A 23,806-nucleotide genomic window follows, 5' to 3' on the forward strand; every position below is an offset into this window, starting at 1 on the left:
TTAAATGTTAAAGTCTGCAACTACGTCCCCTTTTACAGACACATGACCTGTAGGCGAACTACAGGTTTGCTCCATGTGGACTGAAACTTTTTTATTTTGTGAAAAAGGCACCACTCTACATTGAGAAAATCCTCTGTAGTAATCCAAGTCTCCAGAAACCCCGAGATCACAAACTGATTTGAAAAAAAAAAAAAAAAAAAAAAATCAGACACAGAAAGTTAAAGGTTAAAAATACAAAATCAGAAATAATTATTTGATATATTTCCATATAAACCAACTGTCTTCTGGGAGAATAAGGTCCCCAGAACACTGTTTTAAGCTAGAAAGATGCAGGATATAAACAATTAAAACTGTATGAAATAGTTTGTTTTTTCATTATGAAAATTAATCGATGAATATCTTTCTCTTCTCTTTAATTTCTTTCCCAAAACTACATAATGCACCTTTAGAAAAGAAACATGGGGGCCTCTGGAGGCTTGGATTAGAACGGACAAGCTTAATGGAGACGTTTAATGTTTTCTTTTTAGTTGTTTCTCTGTTTTAAATCATCTCTAAGGTTTATATTTGTACCTTTGGGGGTACATCAGCCTGTCACTGGCTGTTGTACCCTCCACAAGGGTTCATATTTGTACCCTGGTGGTTTTTACCTTAAAGAGCTCAGTCTGGTACCTTCTGTACCCTTAATTTAATGGGAGAAAAGACCTAGTTTAAAGAAAAAAAGGTGCATGTATGAACATTTTTGGCCCTATAAAGGTTCATATAGTTACCTTGAGGTCCAATATTTGGTCCAAGGGGGTAAATTAGTGTAGATTTTACCTTAGGGAACAGAAATGGACTCCTCAATCTGACAGTGTGGATGGATGGATGGATGATGGATGAATGGATGGATGAATGGATGATGGATGGATGGTGGATGGATGATGGATGGATGGATGGATGGATGATGGATGGATGGATGAATGGATGAATGGATGGATGGATGATGGATGATGGATGGATGAATGGATGGATGGATGATGGATGGATGGTGGATGGATGATGGATGATGGATGATGGATGGATGGATGAATGGATGGATGATGGATGGATGATGGATGGATGGATGATGGATGGATGGTGGATGGATGACGGATGGACGGATTCAACTTTCAGATTTCTGTACTTCATATCAGTGAGAGGAATAGCCTTTATTCTGAAAGGGACATCCGGAAGCGTCCGTCCTCAGCCTGTGCGCGCTGACGCAGGCGCCGGAGCGGCAGCAGCGGTAGATGCTGTCCCATCATCAGATCACACCCAACGGGGCTGCAGCGCACCGCTCCTCCCGCACCAACACCATGACACCCAGATTCAAAACCGCAATCTGAGCCGCACTGAGGACGAACCCGGCGGAGGACTGCGTGGACACATACCCGCACACACACGCATACACACGCACGCTCGCACGCACGGACGGACAGGCGAACATCGCAGCGACCAGCAGCCAACACACACCGACGGGAACGAACGCCGGCCGAGGCGAACTCCACTGCGCCGCGGATTTGCGCTCTTCGCTCCAGAATCGCGTCCCGGCACGGACACCCGCAAGAAGAGAACAACTCCCCGCGACTCGTTTCACGCCACAACATGTCATCGTCGGGCAAGGACGCCAACAGCGGGCATTACGCCAACTATGTGGGACCGTACCGCCTGGAGAAGACGCTGGGCAAAGGACAGACAGGTTAGTGAGAGTCCTCCTCTGCTGCGTGATGCTGTCAGGACTCTCCTCGGCGTCATGCGGGGCTGCTGCGTGTTCCGAGCGTGCCGCTGCGGGGAAATGCCTGAAAAGTGCGGATGTTTCTGGTGGATGCGGCTGTGCTGACTGCGGGCAGAGCTGCTGCCTTCATGATCGCGGTGGCGGCGGCGGTGCTGATGGTGTTAGTGCGCCTTTAATCCTTGTTGTCAGGCAGAGAGGGCTGCTCATAACGGGCCCTTGTGATTTTTCTTGTCTCTAATTCCGTTATAGCATCCATCTGTCACATGCTGCTGAGGCTGCTCTCTGCAGGAGAGGCAGAGCAGTGATGCTGCACTGTCCGGTCCCTGCACACACACACACACACACACACACACACACACACACACACACACACACACACACTGTACATACACACACATTTTGCAGCTGCAACATCACACATTCCTACATATCTGTATTACCGGTGCAGTGTGCTGAGCTCATGCTTGGAGCCTCTCTGCAGGTAAAGATGGCAGGCCGGCTGATGCTGCATGATGCTGACAGGCCCGTCCACAACACACTGTATGTCTCATTATGTGTGTTTATGTGTGGGACACGTCAGGCTGATGTTCGTCACTGGCTGCGTGTGAAAGTGTCATGTTTGGTGAGAAATCTGTTCGGTTTGTGTTGAGGCTGTTTCAGAGGTGTTGACTCAACTTTATGGCCATTTTGGAGGATGTGGTGTTGTTGAATTGTGTTGAGTTACATTAAGAGGTGTTCCTAATATTTAGTCTACCCTCCATGTAAATTGAACGGACATAATATTAGAAACACTCCTCGATTCTTATATCATCAGAGCGCATCTATTTTATGACAAGTTGTCTCGTTGATGGTCCTCTCTTAGCTCCGTGTTTGGTCTCCACCAGCTCCTGAAAGTAAAAATATCGGCCTCTTTAGCTGCTGAATGCTCCGCTGTGTTCACCAGCTAGTCTGTAACTGTGTCTGTCTTAATGAAGCAGCTCGGTCTGTAGCTTCAAACTATGCCGCTCTACTCGTGCAGCGATCCAGACATCACAGGAGGTCAGAAGTCTTTGATTCTGAGTTGTCTGGATCGCAGCGTTACCCTTCTAGTTCTGCTGCGGCTCCACGATCAAGTTTGCAATAATACATAACATCTGGTTACCTCCTGTACATGAACTTGTGTTACGTTAATTAAAACAATCTAAATTTGGACTCCTGGTCAGATACAGGATGTAAACCCTGGTCTCTGGAGTGAAAGTGTAGTGTTTGACCCGTCCGACCCTTGACTCTGACCTTTCTCGCTCTTAAACGACGGCACTGCAGCGGCGCTTCATCAAGCGCTTGTTAAATAAGTTTGAAGCGTAGGGTCACGGACCAGGCTGCTGTATTTAACAAGGATCTCACGGTAATGTGAGACTATCAGAGCAACCGCTCCACCGGTCGGAGGTTGGAGTAAATCTGAAAATCTTCATGTTGCTTGTGAAACCAAACATCAGGGATCTTCTCCTAAACTTAACTAAGTCGTTTTTGTGCCTGAAACAAACTGCTGTTTCACTCCTGGCAGGTAGATAGCTGATAACTTGTGCGTCTGTGTGAGACGCTGATGGACTTGACGAGGCGATGACGGTGTTTAACGACCTCGAATGAGAACGTGTGGTGTTTTCACATTATAATACATTGTCCTCATGAAACATTGATTACCGATGTTTAAAGTTCCTGCAGGGGAAACGTCCAACAGGTAATCCATCCCAGTAAAAACTATTTATGCGTGTTGCTGTCTGTTAGTTTAGCACTGAGCTGCAGACACTTGCTGTAAATCTGGTCTCAGTGACTTGTCACCATGCTGTAGTCTGCCGGGTTGACTGTGTGGAGGCTCAGGCCAGGGTCTCCGTTTCGGATCCCTCGCCATCTGCGGACGCAGACAGCCAGGAATGATCAAGGTGTCTCCCTCCAGTTCCTGTAGGTGGAGGCTCCATCGCTGCTCTGTTCCCTCGGCGGGTGAATAATTCATAACCAGCCAATTAGCTGTTTGGTAGAGTTGGATTGTAACAGCTGCTGTATTAATTACACAATGCTTCTATTTAGCAGACGAATAAAGCTGCAGTAGTGTGCGTTTAATCGCACAAAGACACACAGATCATTTGCTTTGTTCTTCAACAGGATTAATTACAGTAACGGAGTCAGAGGAGGAGTAAAGGTCCACTTCCACACATCCAACACTCTGATTGGCTTATTGAACAACTTTATGTCCTTTTCTCTTCCATCGCTTCTCACAGCCGTGACTGTGGTGACCCATCTCATCCGGCCTCGCTCTGATGGATGTCTCTCTGTCGTCTGGAGATGTTGCAAAGTCTAGTTTTCCAGTTTCCTGCTGAGAAAGTGTAATTAAACAACACTTTAAAGCAGTGAGCTGAAAGCAAGATGTCTCAAAGTCAAACAGCCGTCAGTGTTCACAACAGCAGATCTGCTGGAAACCACGAACACAGTAAACGTCTCGTCTCCAGAACATTGATTGTATAAAAATATAGCCGGAGCTTCAGGGTCTGAAAAGTGAAGCCCATGCAGAAGTGCCTTTCTTTTTGGCTTGTTTAAAAAAGAAGTCATATTGTATGTAAGCTTATGAGAAAATGAGCCTAGTTCTTACTTTATTTATGACCTCAGTGAGCAGATTCATAATGAGTTCATGGTCTCAATCTTCAGCTTCAAGTCTTCTTCAGTGCAGCAGGATGTTCATTTTGTAGATCACGGTCCCACTTAGAGTAAAATAGATGATAAAGCAGTCTGACTCGAGCCTGCAGCGTCTTCTCTGTTGTCTTATGTATATCTACACATGTCGAGTTGCAGAGCGGTATGTTTTTTATGTATGTGTGTGTGTGTGTGTGTGTGTGTGTGTGTGTGTGCATGGTTGTGTGTGTTTGTGTGTGTGTTGGTGTGTAGTGACGGCAGAAGACGAGTGACTCTCTGCTTGTTGATGCTGCTTGTTTGAATCGAAGACTCGGCTGCTGAGCTGGCAGACAGGGAAGTCCGTATATCATTAAACCTCCTCCACAAGTGTAGCCCACGCTCTTTGTTACAGTGTGTGTGTGTGTGCGTGTGTGTGTGAGAGACACACACAGGGGATCTCTGAGGGGATGGACTAACGGTTCTTGTTCTTCGGGTGTTGGACATGAACAGATTTGCTGATTTTGATTCAGTTCCTGCATCAAGTGTAATTCATATTAATGCAAAGAAACTGATGCAATGAATTTATCATTACTGTACTGTATATATCAGAACCAGTTGTGACTTCATCATGGAACAAAAGAGTTGAATGTGTGAATATTAAAGGGTAACGTCACCATTTTCCCACATTAAAGTGTGTTAACAGGTCTGAGGGAGTAAAAAAGTGGTATGAAGCATTTTGTGGCTCCAGAGGAAGCTGCATGTGATCTTATACCGTCTCCAGTGATGTCACTGTGTGACTAAGTTGCATTGTGGGTAATGTAGGCACAAGTTTTTGAAAAGGCAGAAGAATGAGTGGAGTAAAAACGGTGATATCTGTATTGATTTTGACAGAGATGGAAGTAAAGAAACACAAATACTTCATTGCACATGTTTCAGGTGTCTGTACTTTACTTCAGTATCTCTGTGACTTCTCTCTCTACATCTGAACACAAACATCTGAACTTTCTCCTCCTCACAGCTTCAAAACAGCCTCGTTAATAATTGTCTGACCACATTCATGTAGCTGCTAAGCTAGCTAGCTGTAGCGTGAGCCTCAAAGTGATTTCCTGGAATATGATCAGAGGATTCATCTTATGTGGCACAACGCAGTGATACAACACACAACATTCCCGCTTGAACACAAAATAATACATAAAACACGCTTCAACCAAAACTTCTGGCTGTTAGCGTTTAGCGGCGGCGGCGGCGGCGGCTCGTCTGAACGTCGGCTGAAGCTTCACCTCTGTGGTCATTTTTAAATTTCCCCCTCAGACAAACGCTGTTGGGTCGCTGCTCCAGAGAGTCGACGGTTGGAACAATGCCTTCGTGGTGTGCGTCTGCTGGTCGAAGCTGAATGGCGAGAGCCTGTGCTGACTCTGAACAATTAGTCAGTGTGTCTTCATGTGTGTGAGGGAGTGTGTGGGGGGGTGAAGTGCTCCTCTTTTACACTGGTTTCCCAGGCTTCATACCGCGCTCATTTTCTAAGTGTTGGCCAACAGTGGGGACGGTTGTCATGGTTTCATCTCTCCTCCAGTGACAATGGCCGCTCTTTTCCTTCGTGGTGATCACTGCGGGGCCGCGGCCGCCGGTCTTTCCCTCCTCTCGTCCTCTCTCTGTTTCTAGTTGTTAGACTCTCGGATCTGCTTTGTGATCAACTTTTTACTGTTTGTGGGACGAAGAGGATCGTTTGAGAAAGCCGGTTAACTGTTAAGTCATGAGTGTTCACGTGACAACCGTCCACTCACATACCAATATCAATATTTGACAACCTGCTAATAATACATCCGCTGGTAACGACGTCGTTCATTTTTATTTGTCTACAGCCAGTAATGAGAATGTGTGTGTGTTTATTTGTACGCATGTGTGTGTGTGTCCCACTTGTATTATAATGGAAGTGTCATGTTATTGACGTGGAACAACCTAAAGACCGCAGTCCCTCGGCTCCAGTAGAGGAGTGCTGCTGCAGTGTGTGTGTGTGTGTGTGTGTGTGTGTGTGTGTGTGTGTGTGTGTGTGTGTGTGTGTGTGTGTGTGTGTGTGTGTGTGTGTGTGTGTGTGTGTGTGTGTGGTGGGGGTGGTGTGGGCAGCAGGGAGAGCCCCAGCACAGATGGCTGCCTTTAGGTGGCTGAAATACAGCTTCATTATCAGCAGGTTGCAGGTGGTTACACTCCCATGACTCTCACGGCGTATGTGTGCATATGTATATATACACTCCTGTGTGTGTGCGTGTGTGTGTGCGTGTGTGTGCGTGTGAGGATTTACCGTGAACATTATTTTCAGCTTGTTTTATTGAACTTGCTGGCTTTGCTTCATTATACTACATTAAATATAAAACAACACAAAATATTCATGTCACCTCATTTGCACACAAAGGGAGCAGGTCTCGGTTGAAGTCGCTCTGCAGAAATAAAATGTAGTTTTTTTTAAATATCAAGGAAAAAAAGCAAAAACCAGTGTTCAGTTTGCTTCTACAATAATTTACTAACAAACATTTTCACCTGATGTTCTTCAATCTGTCCATTTCTCAGAATAATCTGCATTTGCTTATCTATAGTATTTAATTCAACAATATTAGAGTTATTAAAAAAAATGTATTTTAAATGTAAATCAAGTTTCAAGTTTGTCAGGAAATAATATTAAGTGAAATTTTAACAAAGCGTTCAACCAAAGAAACTCTGTCATTGCTTCATGGTTGTTCTACCTGATAATGATAATAATAAATGTGGAGTAATATAAACCATTAAAATATGCAACAATGTCGGACTTAACGATGAACGAGGTCATCAAGTAATTGAGATGTTTCCAACCTATGTTGTGATTTCTATAAATCAAACTCCTCTTACAACTTTTGATGACACACATTCTCAGTTAGAAGTGGCTATAATAATGAGAGAGGTGTGAAAAAAACGTTGCTTTATCATCACAGCAGTTTGTGTATCCACAGTCCTGAGCACCACCATCACCTGGTGGTACAGGGACGTATTTCCTGTCACGCAGGTGCAGAACGTACAAGATAGCTGACTGACGACTGTCGTCTCTGTGATGTGTTCAAGTGCAGCTTTTTTTGCCGAGACACAGGCTACGTGAGGCAACGGCCTGATGTCCCCTGGTGTGTCTGGGCCTGAACACCAGGAAAAGGCTGAAGGCAGCGTCTCTTCTGTCGGAGCTGCTCTCCACCTGCCTGCCGCTGCATCTTCATAAACTGAGGAGCTGCAATGAGCGCGCTCCAAAACCGTAGAGGAAGTGGGGGAGGAAACCCTGCTGGTAAAGTCTGTCGGGAGGCAGACGGGAGGGGGATCATCAAAATTATGGCTGGTGTCAAACGCCCCATCCTCCTCCCTCCTCCTCTTCCTCCCTCCCCCCCTTTTCCTATACAGTACATCCCTTTGGCTCGCTCGCTCACTCGCCCGCCTTCCCAGCTGAGGGCTCGGTTACCATGGCAACCGGAGGAATGCTCTCTTCTGTGGCTGGTTGGAGGTATGCTCTCGCTCTAGATCTCCACGGCCCCTCTGCTCAGCCTGAGGGGGGGTGTTCGCCTGAGCCATTAAACAATGACTGAGAAACTACCCCCCATCTCTCCCTCTCTCTCCCTCTCTCTCTTCTCTCTCCACATCTCTATCGCTCTTACGTTCTCCTGCCGTCGCTCGCTCACTCCACCCCCTCCGCTCCGCCGCGCTCTGTGAGGTTGTCAGGCTAAAGCTCAGGACTACCTCTGAATCCCCGCCGCCTGAATGAGTCATTACTTGGGAGGCGTACGATTTTCATTTTCCGAGCCGCAGCTAATGCCTCTCTGTCTGCCAGATTATCCACAGCTTCTCCTCACAGGACACATTCAGCCCGAGACGATCCACACAGATGCTTCCACATTCAGCCGGAAAAAATCCAGAGATGGGAGAAAGTGTACACGAAGCTCCGACGATAGTGTCGATTCGTGGAGGGAGTCACGTGATCCGCGTTGAATCGTTGTTCCTCGACTTTTCCTTCTATTAAAAAAATGAACGTTTGTTTCCACGTTGAAGCGCAGGGAGGCATGTATTAAGCGTAGCCACAGCGAGGATAAAAGCAGACTCTAATAGACGTTGCTCTTAGAAGTGCTGAGTGAATTAATGATGCAAGAAAAGAAAAGAAAAACAATTTTCAGATCGGATAAAAAAAAACTTTGATAGCGTGGGAACAGCAAGAACAAAGTCTGTTTACGTGTCTGCGGCTCGAGCGAGAGACGCTGGTGGAGTGATTCAATTAGCTGGAGCCAGGCACACACACACACACACACACACACATACACACACACACACACACACACACACACACACACACACACACACAGGGACGCAGGTACTCGTTTGTTCCCGGGTCGCCTCGAGCTCACAGACACGAGTGTTGAGTTAGTTTAGATTGCTGTCATCTCGCCTGTGGCTGTCAGTCATTAACAAGTCTCCCTGTGCAAGTCAGCAGGCTGCTGCTGAAATATTCAGGTAGACTGAGGTGTGCAGGGAAGCATCTGTGTGTGTGTGTGTGTGTGTGTGTGTGTGTGTGTGTGTGTGCGTGTGTGCGTGTGTGTGTGTGCGTTACTTCATCAAATTAATTGTTATAAAAAGTCTTTATCATGGACCCTGAATCATTTAAAGTTCCCCTGTGCACATGTATTAAAGCACACACAGGCCTCTCGTATGCGTCCGACATTGTTTTGTATATTTTTAATGACTAAATAAAATCCTACCTTCCTACGAGCAGAGGCCGGCCTATGAACAGATTTTCAATGAGCTCAGATCAAATTTACACTTTTTAAGAGTGAATGTGAGATCAGACTTCTCGTGTCGAACTGCACAGACATCATCCCACAGCCTCATCACAGCATAAAAGTGGTCAGAGGTTTTGCAGAAACAACCTTTATCCTGGTGGATGGGTTGCGTACAGCCTTCCTTCTCCCTGTCTTCACATCTGTTGGTAGAGGAGTGATTTCTGTGGTCTCTGGAGACTCCTCTGCTCTGCTCTCCAGCTCCATTACCTCTGATGTACCTACAGGCTCGTGTCCTGAATTTATCCCCAGTCAATTATGTTTATTATGTGGTAGGTAGCGCTTTAATCAACTCCTGCAGCGAGCATGCACAGCTTGATGATTGTCATGTGAGTGCTGTTGATTGTTTTGCTGTTAGCGGTAAAGACGCAGCGCATGTGTGGACCAGCGAAGTCGATATGTTCATGTGCACGTTTGGGACCATGCTGCCGCCCGCTGCGATGGCTCCGCCTCCCTTCAGTGTCGGCTATTCAGCGCGTGCGATTCAGCGCTGAGGACGTCTGCATGGATCGGCCGGAGGGAAATGAGGTTTAGAGTTCCTGCTGGGCTGCAGCAGCAGCAGCGCCACCAGGCTCTATCAGCCCAATCATCAGCACTTATCAGCCTGATTGCAACACCTGTTAAGATGGAGGTGCTGAAGGCACTCACCCTGCAGCAGGAACAGTGGTGTAGCAGAGGTGCTGTCAGAACAGAAGTCCAGCTACTTATTACTGATTTACTGCCTCACCGCCGGTACCAAAGAGGAAAGAAGCTGTTTAATGACCTCCAGCAAGGACGTAATGTTTCCACCTGTGTCCGATGGTTGATTGGTTTGTTAGCAGAATGACACAAAAGCTACTGAACAGATTTCCACGTAACTTGGATGGAGGATGAGTCTCGGCCCAGAATAGACCCCATTAGCTTTTGGAGTGGATCCAGATGAAGAGACTGATCCAGGAATGTTCTTATTTTCTCTGACATTGCAGGCGTTTTTCCACATATTCAGTCATTTCTCAGGGAATAATGCATGGAGGTGTATTCACTAGGCTGGTGTCTATGAGTGCTAGAGTCATTCAGGTCGTGCTTATTCTGAGTGCTGTATCGTAGGCAGCTGGACATGTTTCAGTTTGTTGAAGACGTTTCACCTCTCATCCAGGAGGCTTCTGGGTAAAGAGCATGCCTCATCCAGGAGGCTTCTGGGTAAAGTGCATGCCTCATGCAGGAGGCTTCTGGGTAAAGAGCATGCCTCATGCAGGAGGCTCGGGGTCCGAATCCACCCTGTAGCTTTTGCTGCATGGAGGAAACGTGCCGTCACAAAAACTTTGATTCTGGCTCTCCTCTGGACGTCTTTTGAAGGTTTTTTGCACAGTTGGAAGTAAATTTGAAGCAATTTTATGACATTCTGAATAAATAATTAAAATTTGTAATAGCAGTCATATCAGTCTTGATACCATCTGGCAAATGTTTTTAAAGAAGCTGAAATATGACAATATGGACATAAAAGCGATCACTAATCACTAATCAAGACTCTGTAGTCCAACATTGCCACAGTCATCAGTGCTGAAGGAAAATGTGTAAATTAAAAAATGTATTGGCTCATAACCTTAAAATCTGAAGAGGAATCAAACTTTGGATTTTGAGAATTGTGACAACCTGAATAGGTCCGAGTCCTGCTGCCTGATCCGAGTTAATTGACAGCTGTCCCGCCAGCCTTAATGATCCAAACACACCAGAGGTCATTTGAAACACTAGCTGCTCAGTCACTGTGACTGAGGAGGGCCACCAGGACCTGCTCTGCTGCCTATCGGCCATCTCTCTCTAATCCGGTCCCACTTCCTGTCAGGTCTGATAGCCCGACCGGCACGTCTTCACATGCTGCCACATTCAACAGAGACCAATTTAAAGCCTCAATCAATAGCTGGTAATCAAACAGGAATGGGTTATGGCTCCAGATAAGCCCCTTATGGTCCCGCAGCCTTCCTCCCGCAGCCAAAAACTTAATGAAATTGAGCATAAATCCCTCTTCTCTCTCCCGCTCAAAAACTCACTTTCATCCTTTTCCAAAAGCAATCTGGACTTTCCCCCTGAGTCAGCACTTACAGCGTCCAGGACTGAAGCAGGGGAAATTACCATTTGAAGAGCTGCTTTACTTCCCTCGCTCTGATCCGGCCCTGTGCCCACGCTCGACCTTCATTTTGTAGGAATATGGAGTTTCTGGTATCTCATAATAGATAAATAAACCCGCCTCCCTCCGTCCACTAAAACCCCTGACTAGTGCATGATGGGACGGCCGAGTGCTTCTGGCAACAAGAGATTTCACGGCGAGGAGGACGCGGTCATGGATGCAAAGTCCAGTTAGTTAGGTACAAAATCTTAATGAGGTTTTTGAATTAGCTCATTAGCATTACCCATGAGCACCAGGGACAGACAGGCCGCCGCACTGCGCTCGAGCCACGCTTTGCTTGTGTCGTGTCCTCGCTCTCACACAGATGGTCCGTGCTCTGGAAGAACCCGTCCTGCCTCAGAATAAGCGTCCAGTCCTCACAGATGGCCCGTTAGCGGCAGCACGTGTAGACGAGCTGCGTCGCCCGCAGCCGCACTCGAGCGTCCAATCATGTGGCATAATCAGATTAAGGGGCGGGGGGACGGGCCGTGAGAAGCACCATTATACTCACTTTACTGGTGGTGACGGCAGGTACAAACGCTCCCGGGCGTGTGTGAGGGTGTGTGTGTGTGTGAATTGTCACACACACACACCATCACATGGTTCTAGTAGCACACACACACACAGTGTGATTTTATGTGTTCTTGTTTATGTATGCACACCGCTGCAGAAAGAATATTGGGACAGGCCTCCATGTTGGATTTCCGCCTCCTGAAATACACTTTGAAAGGATCACTGGAAGAAGTCTGTGTATACTGGCTGATATTTCCATATCGGAAGTTTATTTACTCTCTCATATCGGCATTGGCCCCAAATTTCTTTTCCTAAACCTGTGTGTGTGTGTGTGTGTGTGTGTGTGTGTGTGTGTGTGTGTGTGTGTACACGCTACGTTGCAGTATTTTCAGGGAGCGCTCTGTTTCTGTGACCTGCAGTGTGAGTACAGTAGTGAGGCTGCAGTGCTGCATTACAGCAGCGACGGGCTGCAGCCTCTCTGCAGTAATCACACACACACACACACACACACACACACACACCGGTGTTGCTAGTGTTACTGGAGGGAGAAAAGGGGCCTCTGCTGTAATACATTATTTGTAAAACTGTTTCTGTGTTACACGCTGTAGCTATGGTTACCTGTGTGTGTGTGTGTGTGTGTGTGTGTGTGTGTGTGTGTGCGTGCATGTATGTGAGACCGAGCAGGTGTGAATGACTCACGTGGGCATGCCCAGAGGTTATAGATGAGTAGATAAATTAATGAAACCATGCTGAATTATTTGATGGTAAACTTTTAGCAGCTCGAGGCGACGTGTCCGTGACGGCTGCTGTGGATGTTCTCGGCCCCCGGAGGACGAACCCTGATGGTTTTGTTGACCTCTCTGACCTTTACTCACCTGTAAACTCAGGCTGGAAGTGATCGCATGAATTTTTAATTTATTCTGACGACATAATAAGAATGAAAACGGTGCAGTGATTGGACCTTTAGGGGCATCAGACAAAAATCTACGATGGCTTTAATATGCACTCACATGCCTGCATGCTAAATCTGAGTAGCATATTAATATTTTAAAGGGGCATTCCACACAACAAGATGAGTTCAACCCAGAGCTGTTGCACATGGAGTGACACCTCTCACATCTTTGTTATTGTAGTTTGTCTTCTTTTGTCTAGTTTGTTTCTCTTTATCTGAGGAAGCAAACGAGTCATAGACACAATGAATGTTGGTTCACGAGCGTGAGTTTGGATATCCTGCCGTCTTTCTTTGTCAGAAACTTAAAATATCAAAATAAACAAAGAGGTGATAATGACTTCACATGGCAACAGTAAAGTGTAGGCAGATAAAATGTAATATTGTCCACATTGGAGATCTTGCTCAGTGATTCCACATTTAAAATGAAGATCAGTGTTATCTCCGACACACCGTAGCCACGATGAGCGTCCTGCTGGATCCTCCGTGTGAAGACAATGGGAGAGTGGGTGGAGGATGATGGGTGGTGTTCGTGCCCCAGAACCACCAGCACCCCCGTTGGCCTTAATCTGCCGCTAATCTGACCATCGAGTGTGAAAAACAAACAGAACGAGAAGCTGTTTACTGTGAGACCTGAACACTCGTGAACCCTCGCATCCAAACACAGCTTCAGTTTTTCATGTTTGAATGTTGTCTTGTTTTTTGTTAAAATGAAAATGTGAAGTGAAATCCACGACTGTGTGTTCACTCTGAGAGAGAAGGATCTGTTGTTATGAAAATATTAGCTTGGTAATGGAGGAGGAGGGGGAGTGACAGGAGGTCATGACCCTCATTACACCACCTGCCAGATGGCCCAACACCACGCTGTGTGTGTGTGTGTGTGTGTGTGTGTGTGTGTGTGTGTGAAAGGGAAAGCAGGGGGAGATTTTCCCGATCTTTTGAATGCTAAATTTTCACTGCTCAGTTTACATATATTGATGCATAAAACTTGAGTTTTGCTGGTTCAGTTGTTGTAATATACGTTCCTACAAACCACAGATCTGTTAAAACCTTTCAATGTTATATTGTGACGGCGCTGTGTTTATAGTCTGGTTAGGTTTAGGCAAAGAAATCACTCGTCAGTGTTCAGAAAAGATCTTGTTTTGACTTTAAAAAAAAAAAAAGTTCTTCTCACAAATGTTGAAACGTTCTCTAACAGCAGTCACTGGCTCTCAGCAGCCTCAACATGAAATTGCCACACATGTTGCAGAAATGTCTCACGAATGTGAACGAGTACTAACTGCCAACATTTTATTCAGGCGACATGACTGTGAATTATTTTGTAGTAGGTCAGACAAAACTTCGACTTTGACGTTTTGGGCATTTGTTACTATTTTCTGATGTTTTTTAGACAAAACAGTTCAGAGACGAATACAAAAGGCTCCATAGATGCATGAAAAATGTGAGGTAGTTACAATCCTCCAGAGTAATTTATATTAGCTTGTAATGAAATGTTGTGGAATCGATATTTGTCAGCAGTTGATGGATGTCTCTGGCATGCAGCGGTGTAAGCAGCAGGATAATGTACAGTGAGCTTCTGCTTCGTGTTGATGTTTTAATTTACGTTGTTAGGATTTTTTTTTTTTTGCAGTCAGGATCAGCTCGGTGTACAGATTTCTCTTCCAATAGCCACCGGTCCAATACTTCCTATAAACATCCTCCCTGAACACTGAACACACACACATCCTCCTTTTATCTACAAACTCCTGATCTCATCAACCCCCTTCTGCCCCGCTGCCCATCCTCTTCTCCCTCGGCCTCTCTTTCATTCCTCTCTGTCCTCAGGCACACTAACAGTGTAGGCAGCCGGGTGGGGAGGGGGGCAAACCAAGTCAAGTTCCCTTCCTTGACCCTGCTGATGCAGCCTTCGTCCTTCAGGCTAAAACCCCCCACAGACTCCCACAATGCTGAGACACTGAGTGCAGCTCCGCAGGGCTGCTGAGTCCACCACGTGAACCGGACTCAACGCACAGTCGGACACGGACAACAAATGAAAACACTGTCTTCCACATGTCAGCGACAGGCTGCGGAGAGCTGGATGACATTTCAGTTTGCAAGCTCGAAAATATGATTAAGTAAAGCTCGACCTCGCTATTCAAGAAAACTGTTTTCATAGACGTACAACTGACAGCAGAGCTCTAAGTCGCACGGCAGCCCACAAGTCATATGATGGTCGAGGGAAACGAGCCTGAAATCACTTTTGATGCACTGAAAATCAACATCATCATCAAAATATTTGAAGGTTTTAAAGGAAAAGAGGAGATTTTGATCTGTAAATATTCTTTATTTAATGTATATTTGTCATTAAGCGAGAGATAACTGAACGTTCTCAGTGACTTCCTTTATGTTTATTGAGTTGTCTTGAAAGCCTTCGTTATTAATGATCAATTTGGGAAGTAGAAAATAGTTTGGTGATTAAAAACGCAGCATTAAAACAGACATTTTATTGATGATGTATGACACAATATGCATAATACGGTTTGTCAAAGGCCCTTTAAGAGTATCAAATTAAATCTGTTTCAATTGTGAAACAGAAACAAGATAAATCCTCGTTGTCGGATCGTGTAAGAATGTATTTTTACACAATAACTGTAAACGTGTTGCTGCACAGTGGCTTTGATGTGTCTTAATGATTGGATATCATGTCATAATTTTTCAATATATTGCTGATAACAATACAAATACCACTATGACACCAAGGCTTCTCTCAGAACGTTATTTTGGGAAATATAAACTTTAGTTTTAACAGAATAATTCACAGTTCCTAAAGTTTGATTTCCTCGTGGACCATGAAACCGACCAGCCGGTCATTAAGACTTTCTGAGGTTTGTTAGCCATCATTTATGTATTTTATATGTATGTATGTAAAATATACATATATGTTATAATATAAAACATTAATATTACTACAAACTACTACTGACAATAAGAATGTTTTATTTTGCAGTTCAGTCCTGAGTACGGCTCCTTCACTCGTGCGTCAGGGGAAGTCATTTGAACAGAGTCAGCATTGCTGCACAAAGTCTGTAACGCGGCGTGTCTTCGGACCAATGGCTGCGCTGGTGGTGGAGGCGTTGGGGGCGGGGCTAGCCGGAGCAGGTCAGCTCCTCTGGACTCTCTGAGGAGGAAGCAGGAGAGGAGAGGAGAGCCTGAGCTAAAAATACGACCCAGCATCTCAGAGAGTCATACAGCCTTCTTCAGCTCTGGACGCCTGCCAACAGTGCTCATCACACACACACACACACACACACACACACACACACACACACACACACAGGCCGGGCAGACAAAGACGCCGCTGCAAGCAAAACTGGAGCTGGAGAGGCAGGTGGGCGGAGCTGAGAGGAGGATGGAGTGAAAGAGAGAGTGAGAGGGGGAGGGGCACGCATGAATAATAGCCGAGGGGGGAGGGGATGAAGGACGGGGGAGGGAACAGCCTGCAAAATAACAATAATAATAATATGAGTTATGAAGAATAAAGAAGAGGAGAAGAATAAAGAGGAGAAGGTGTGAATGAAGTGATGATCGGAAAGACGAGAAGATGAACAGAAACAGGAAACAGACGGCAGCGTTGTGATGAGCTGTGATGACGCCTTGGCTGCGGTCCAAGTCTGAAAGCCGATCCAGCCGATGATGTAATCATTTGTAATTGGTCCCAATTATTCATTAAGGCTTGATTGGCAGTGTGGCGCAGCCAATTAGACGGCAGGCTGTGACAGCGACACCGTACAGTGTGTCTGACGTGCTCCATGTCAGCAGGACCTGCTTCAAACAGCAGCGCAGGTCACAGCTGGAAGTGTAGCGGAGCAGCATTACACACACATCGCCGACCAACAACACACACACACACACACACACTGGGTCCTGCAGCTGCAGAGAGGAACAGGACAGTTTTAGCTCTTTGGATATCTGATGGTTTTTCAGATGAATCAGTCTGTGAGGCTGAGAGCTCTGTGGTGGATGCACGCTGTAGTGAGGTGTAGCCAAAAGGTGGAGGGTCACTGGTCTGTGCCACGACACCACGGCGATGATGCTCCTGACGTGCAGAGTCTTTTCTTTCTCAGCCTGGACCTCGCTTTGCGCTGGAGTTGCAGCGTTATATCGAGCTATGAAAATTGATGCAGTTCACCCAAAAAGAAAAACACAGTCATCGTCTCCTCCTGATGATATAAAGTCAGGCTCAGCCATCGTCTCCTCCTGATGATGTAAAGTCAGGCTCAGTCATCGTCTCCTCCTGATGATATAAAGTCAGGCTCAGCCATCGTCTCCTCCTGATGATGTAAAGTCAGGCTCAGCCATCGTCTCCTCCTGATGATGTAAAGTCAGGCTCAGCCATCGTCTCCTCCTGATGATGTAAAGTCAGGCTCAGTCATCATCTCCTCCTGATGATGTAAAGTCAGGCTCAGCCATCGTCTCCTCCTGATGATGTAAAGTCAGGCTCAGCCATCGTCTCCTCCTGATGATGTAAAGTCAGGCTCAGCCATCGTCTCCTCCTGATGATATAAAGTCAGGCTCAGTCATCGTCTCCTCCTGATGATATAAAGTCAGGCTCAGCCATCATCTCCTCCTGATGATGTAAAGTCAGGCTCAGCCATCGTCTCCTCCTGATGATATAAAGTCAGGCTCAGCCATCGTCTCCTCCTGATGATGTAAAGTCAGGCTCAGCCATCGTCTCCTCCTGATGATATAAAGTCAGGCTCAGTCATCGTCTCCTCCTGATGATATAAAGTCAGGTGAAGTCTCGTAGTCCACAGAACATTTCTGGAGCTTCACAGTAAAACAGAGTTGCAGCATTCTGCTGAACACCTGAAGCAGCTGGAGACTTGATTTATAAAACAATAAAATGGCTCCACACAGCTCATCTGGTGTGATCCACGTCAACAGAAGCCCCGAGATCCAAAACGTGTTTGTCTGAAGCGGGTGCTCGAGCTCGACTGCATGTCGAGGGTGCAAATATCGTCTTTTCAGATCAGTTTGTGATCTCGTCTCTTCTGGAGACTTTGATTACAGCAGACGAGCTGTATGGAGACATCTGATGTTTTTTGGTGAACTGTTTCTTTAAGGATCATTATGATGATAATGAAAACTAGAAATGTACTCAGAGCGACCAGTAGTCCTAATATCCAATAACAAATAAAATGTATGAAAATCCTCTAGATCCGGATTCTTATTTGGATCAGAATCTAATTGTTCTCACTCAAAGACACCAGCCAACTTACTGAGAAATTAACGAAAATGTCGATCACACCTGATCTCGCAATGTTCAAGAAAAGGGGGAAGACGCACCTGGACCCGTCCCTTCATCTGGACCTGCACCAGCAGAGTCTATTCTGGGCTGAGATCCATCCCCCCACCCACTGGGGGTTTTGACTTGAAAACCATTTTTTGTAATCCTGCCGACAAACGAACCAATCAGAAAACAAACCTGATTGTTATCGTGCCGTGAACGTCTCACACTGCAGCCCTGCTGTGCTCGTCTCACTGCTCCAACAGAGACTCTCCTCTCCACCCACAGTTTGCTGCTGCTGCACTTCCTGTCGGTGTCTCTGTCAGCCGAGTAAAATTAATGAAGCTTAACAACTGATCACAATATTTAGTGAAATCCTCAGCGGTCGTGTTGTTCTTGAACAACTGTTTATCTGTGTGGGTGCTGCCCATCTGTCTGCAGGCCGCTCTCTCTCTCTGCCAGCTGCCGTCTGCATTCAGTCCAGCCACAATTACTCGCGGCCAGAAGAGACGGCTCCTTGTGGCCCATTGATGCTCCTCGATGGGAGGTCAGGACTAATTGGCCGGCGTCCTATCTGTCACACAATATGGACCTTTGAGGGTGAAAGCTGAGCTGTGATTAAGTTGCGGCTGTTTGGTTTGAATTTACACAAAAGGGAGACTCTCCAAAGTACTCAGCGGCCTCAAGTAGCCTCGACTCAGAGCCGTGATGATCTCTGCAGCTCAGCCGGCCGCAGCCAGGAGGAGACGCAAACTACAGGACAGTGTTTCTGTCATCTGCTCAGAAAACACACAACCTTAACCTATTTTGACCTTAGTCTTCCTCAGCCACTAACATCACACTTCAATTTAAACCCAAATCTTTATTTAGGGCTGCACGATTATTCAGATTATTAAATAAAGTATGTAAAATATGACGAACAGCGTCAGAATGAAGTCCTCACCTACAAATGTTCTCCTGATTTAAGAGAACATGTTTGTCCGTTACAGACCCGACATTTGTCTCATCATCGTCAGGGTTTTAATAGTTTTTTCGGTGAAAATGAAAATGTGGTATAATTTTAGTGTCGGTACTGAACCTGCTGGAAAAAGTCAGCAAAGCACCAAATGAGTATCAATCCACCTCTGAAAATAGTCCTCAGTAAACGCATGTTTTCCTTCTGTTTGAGCAAGTTTTAATAGAAACTACAGTGAACAGCTGTTTTAGCAAATTAAACCATTTATTTGTGAGACATTTCCAAAGGTTTACATCTTCACAGGAACCACTGGACTCGGGACCGAGTGACGCAGACACTGTAGGGGAGTCAGATATAAGAATAATGCACGCTCGCCTTACCCTTCAGGTTTTTTAATGAAATGTCAGCGTCCAGAGAGCCGACTTTGTCCCGAAACGTCTCTCAAAAACTTTGCTATCGCTGCTGAGGCTTGTGTCTCTGCCATCACGTCTTCCACACTGTGTGGCTTTGAGCTGAAGGAAGATGCAGCAGCAGAGAGATGGATGGACGTGAAAGAGATTGAGGAGCGAGGGATCTGCAGACCGAGGACTGCAGATTGATAAAGAGAGACGGCGGGTTAATGATGGAGAAGTTTCTCAGGACTCATCTGTTTGTCAGGGTAGCGTCCGGACAGCAGGGCGATGGATGTGAGGGTGAAGCAGTGACTGTGTGTGAGCGATGAGAGCTGCCGGCTTCGTCATCGGTCTGCCTCAGTCGTCTCCGTCAGGCCCGATGAAAGATTCAGTCCAGCTCAGCCTGCAGCAGGCTGAGGAGGGTAACGCTGTCACAACCTATAGATTTGTCACCATGTTGGAAATATGAAGTGCAGAGGTCCATTTGGGAAGTAACTAACCTGCACTTCCTCAGCTCAGAGTGGCCCGGAGCCCTTTAAAATAGGATTAGATTGGGATGGCTGCTTGCTGGAGAGACTCTCCAGCTGCCCTCTTCCTCTTCTCCTTCTGAGATATTTCAGAAAATGGGAGGCTTGCAGGCGTCGAGGCTCAAGAAATATTGCATGAGAGTACGGATTTCTGTGTTTCTGCGATGTAACTGAGTCTGCTGCTCATGACAAACAGCGACGTCTGAGTTAAACCCACGGCAACGTTCAGTAAAACCTTTGAAAGATAAATGAACCAAACTCACAGAAAAACAAATAAAGAGGACGGACGTTTGTCAAATTAAAATAAAGACTAAACACATTAAAGCTCAAAGTATGTGGACATAAAGTGTGTTATGTCTTTGTGCAGCTGTCTCACTGTGCGTGGGTCACTGACATGTAGAAACAGGGAAGGTATCAAAGTTGAAAGCACATTAATGTCTAAAATCTCACTTCTGCTTTGGCATTAAGATTTGACTTTATAAGAACTAAAGGGCCCAGAGAAGCAGAACATGAGTACACAAAGGTGTCTGAACACTGCGGTTGTATAGTGCATATCAGCACCAGCTTATAATGAAAGGAAGATGTTTCCTGTAGGGCAGATTATCGTTCAGTCTGATGCTGACTTTAACAATTAATAAATTAATCGTTTAGTCTATAAAATGTTTTTTTTTTTAAATGCTCATCATACTCCCAGAAGTGTCTTCATCTACTGTTAGAAATGACAAAGTAAAGCACATTTAAGAAGCTGGAACCAGACAATGTTTGACTTTTTTACTTGAAACACGACTGAAACTAATTTTCTTTCGATCAGCTGACTGACTAACGTTGCGGCTCTATCGTTATCTTCTGTCTCTTTTTGGACTTGTTAGACCTGTTTGCCCTCACTGTGGATATGAAGCTTGGACTGGTCTCCCCCAAATCATGTGTCTAATTCACAATCTTGTAAAGTATTCTGAGTCTTCTGGATGTAGTCTGATGGTGTGTACCATCTGCTGCTTTTTATCGTTCCCTGTTTTTCAATCGCTTGTTTGTAGTTTTTTAGTTTTTACACTAAAAAATATTCACTTATTTGAACTGAATTTGGTGTAAAAATGTATCTTGCTGAAGAGAAAAGCCAGATGTCAGTGAGGTCTTTGTGTAGTCTTAAATGTCAGACACATTCAGACAGCGAGGACGACCAACATTTATATATTTATTCTATATTATCTATGTCATCGTCATGTACAGACTGGTATGTCTGCTGTAGGTGATCATGTGTGGCCTTCAGATGTTCTGCATGCTGACAGAGGCGAGCTGCAGTGGGTCATCTGACAGCAGCTCACACACACACACACATAATAGGATTTGTGTGTGTCGTCGGCTGTGCTCAGGCTTCTCTCCGTCTGCCATTCACTCTCTGTCAGAGTAAGAGGATATGTGTTTGGCAGCCGGGCTGACACACCAGGCTGAGTGGATGGAAATTTGTCTCGTTGTTTACACTTACACATTTGCGAGCCATTTATTTTTAGTGTAACAGATTCATAATCCCCGCAGTGTAGACGGAGCGGCTCTCAGCTGTCACATCAAGCGGATACTGGAGATTTATTGGTCCTCAGCTGATGTAAGCTGTATGTAGAATTGATGGGTAACAGTGTAATGACTCCTCGTCCACAGCGGCTTCACCACGAGCCTCAACAGTTCGTATCAACAAGTCCTCACACCGAAGCCACAGTGAAGCCACACTGAAGTTACACTGAAGTCACACTGAAGTCACACTGAAGTTACACTGAAGTTACACTGAAGCCACACTGAAGTTACACTGAAGTCACACTGAAGTCACACTGAAGTTACACTGAAGTTACACTGAAGTCACACTGAAGTTACACTGAAGTTACACTGAAGTTACACTGAAGTTACACTGAAGACACTCAGCTTTTTGCTCCAACACTTCTTTATGTAACGTCTGGTGAAGATAACTCAAACTTCCTGGTTAAACTGTAAATGAATGACTGCAGGGTCGAATACAGATGATTTCTCATTCATCCTTCCAGGTTCTGCTTTGCTGCTGAATAGAGCTGCAATGATTAATCGATTAATCGGTTAGTAGTCAATTATTGAATTCATCAACGGCTATTTTAATAATCGATTAATTGGTTTGAGTAATTAAAGAAATTAAAGCTTCATACACATGACTGTTTTATACTGAATATCTTTGGGTTGTGGACAAAACAAGACATTCATCATCTTGGACTTTGTGAAACACCAATCGACATTTTCATATAATTTCATATAATTTTATCGACCTGATAACTAACCGTTTGCTCACGAAAACAAACAACAGACTAGTCGACAATGAAAATAATCATTAGATGCAGCAGGAAAAAGGAAATGTTGGTTGTTTTGAAGTAGCAGCCAGTCTCTCTTTGAGTCTCTCTGTCCGGCTACTAACACATGTTTCTCACTGTCAGCAACATGGATTCAAATTACATTCAATACTGTTACTGCATTTTAGTCATCTTACCCTTGAATCACTGATTTTTTTAGAGGTCATATTATATACAGATGTGTTTTGCCCTGTTTGAAATATAGACCGTCTTGTAGCTGCTCTCTGTGTAAACTTGGCCCATATAACAAGCAGTTTTCCAGAGACCACAGTTACAACTTAGTTTCACTTGATTGGAGACGACCAAAAAAAACATCAAATGGCTCCATGCAGCTCGTCCGGAGTAATCCGAGTCCCCGAGAGCCCCGAGATCCCAAAGTGATTAGAAAAGATGTTATTCACACGCTCGACGTGCGCTCGAGCTCGTGCAGCCACTTCAGACAGATTTAGCTGCAGTGAAGATTTCAGCTTTAAAAAGGTGTAAATGTGTTACTACGAAACTTCACCTGACTTTCCATCAGCATGGAGGGAGGAGACGATGACTGAGGTTCACTTTTTATAGGTGAATTGTTCCTTTAAAGGCTAAATAACCATTTAAATTCAAAATCAAACTAATGAGACTGATACAGTGTGTTCTGGTCTGAGATGAAGCATCAGTAGAGACTCTGGTGTGGCAGAGTCAGCGTGTGTGTGTGTGTGTGTGTGTGTGTGTGTGTGTGTGTGTGTGTGTGTGTGTGTGTGTGTGTGTGTCGGGGCACCTGGTGGTCCCCTGTGTGTCGGTCCCCTCTGATGGCAGTGATTTAGGAGCAGCCATTAGAGGCAAAGCGACGTTAATCCATTCGACAAACTGGAGTGATAAAAGTTTCATTAAGCCATCGATCAGACGCCTCCGTCAGCGGGCGGAGGAGCCGGTTCAGCAGGTCGCCACACTGGAAACACCTGCGACAGCCTCCGTATCAAACCGTCGACCTTTTATAGCGGCAGCACGGAGGGAACAAAAGGACGGCTAAGAAGCGGTTTACTGGTTTTAAACAGCAGGACTCAACTTTGAGGTGTTGAATCGATCTTCACACAGAGTCTGAGTGTTGGTTTTCTATTATGACTCAGTTTCCATGTTTCTTCAAAGCCGCCTGGTGTTAGTGGTCCTGTCTGGAGTCCTGTCATAGTGATGTGGATGTCAGCGTCCTCATGTCATCACTGAACACAGACGTCTGATTGGTTTTACACCTTTGTGAGTGACATGAAGCCGTCCACCTGGTGTCCTGATGACAGCAGACGTGCTGTACTGAAGGTCAGCTGTGCTCAGCGATGTTTCTGCCAACAGGAAATTGCTGACGGAGCGAGAGGAAGTAGGAAGAGTCTAATTGGCGGTTAGCCGCCTGCAGGCTTCTGCTGAGATGAGTTTACCTCCCTGGTGAGTTTCCTCATCTCCTCACAGCTGGATGCTCTCATGGCTAATATGTCAATA

General features: G+C 45.5%; 1 protein-coding gene across 25 annotated transcripts in view; it reads left to right on the forward strand.

The window, feature by feature from the left end:
* The window catches only part of LOC311261541 (serine/threonine-protein kinase BRSK2-like), a 175,647-nt gene that overhangs the window by 58,587 nt on the left and 93,254 nt on the right, over positions 1-23,806 (forward strand). For 7 of the 25 annotated variants that reach the window (XM_084360280.1, XM_084360268.1, XM_084360260.1 and 4 more), the window contains exon 1: positions 1,240-1,717. The exons of the other annotated variants lie outside the window; for them this stretch is intronic. In XM_084360280.1, the coding sequence (XP_084216406.1) occupies positions 1,624-1,717 (94 nt within the window). In that variant the 5' untranslated portion in view covers positions 1,240-1,623. Of the gene's footprint in view, positions 1-1,239; positions 1,718-23,806 lie in introns of those variants that run through there. 25 annotated transcript variants of the gene reach the window in all.

Source organism: Pagrus pagrus (genome assembly GCF_965226575.1).
Source record: "Pagrus pagrus genome assembly, chromosome: 1".
Taxonomy (NCBI): Eukaryota; Metazoa; Chordata; class Actinopteri; order Spariformes; family Sparidae; genus Pagrus; species Pagrus pagrus.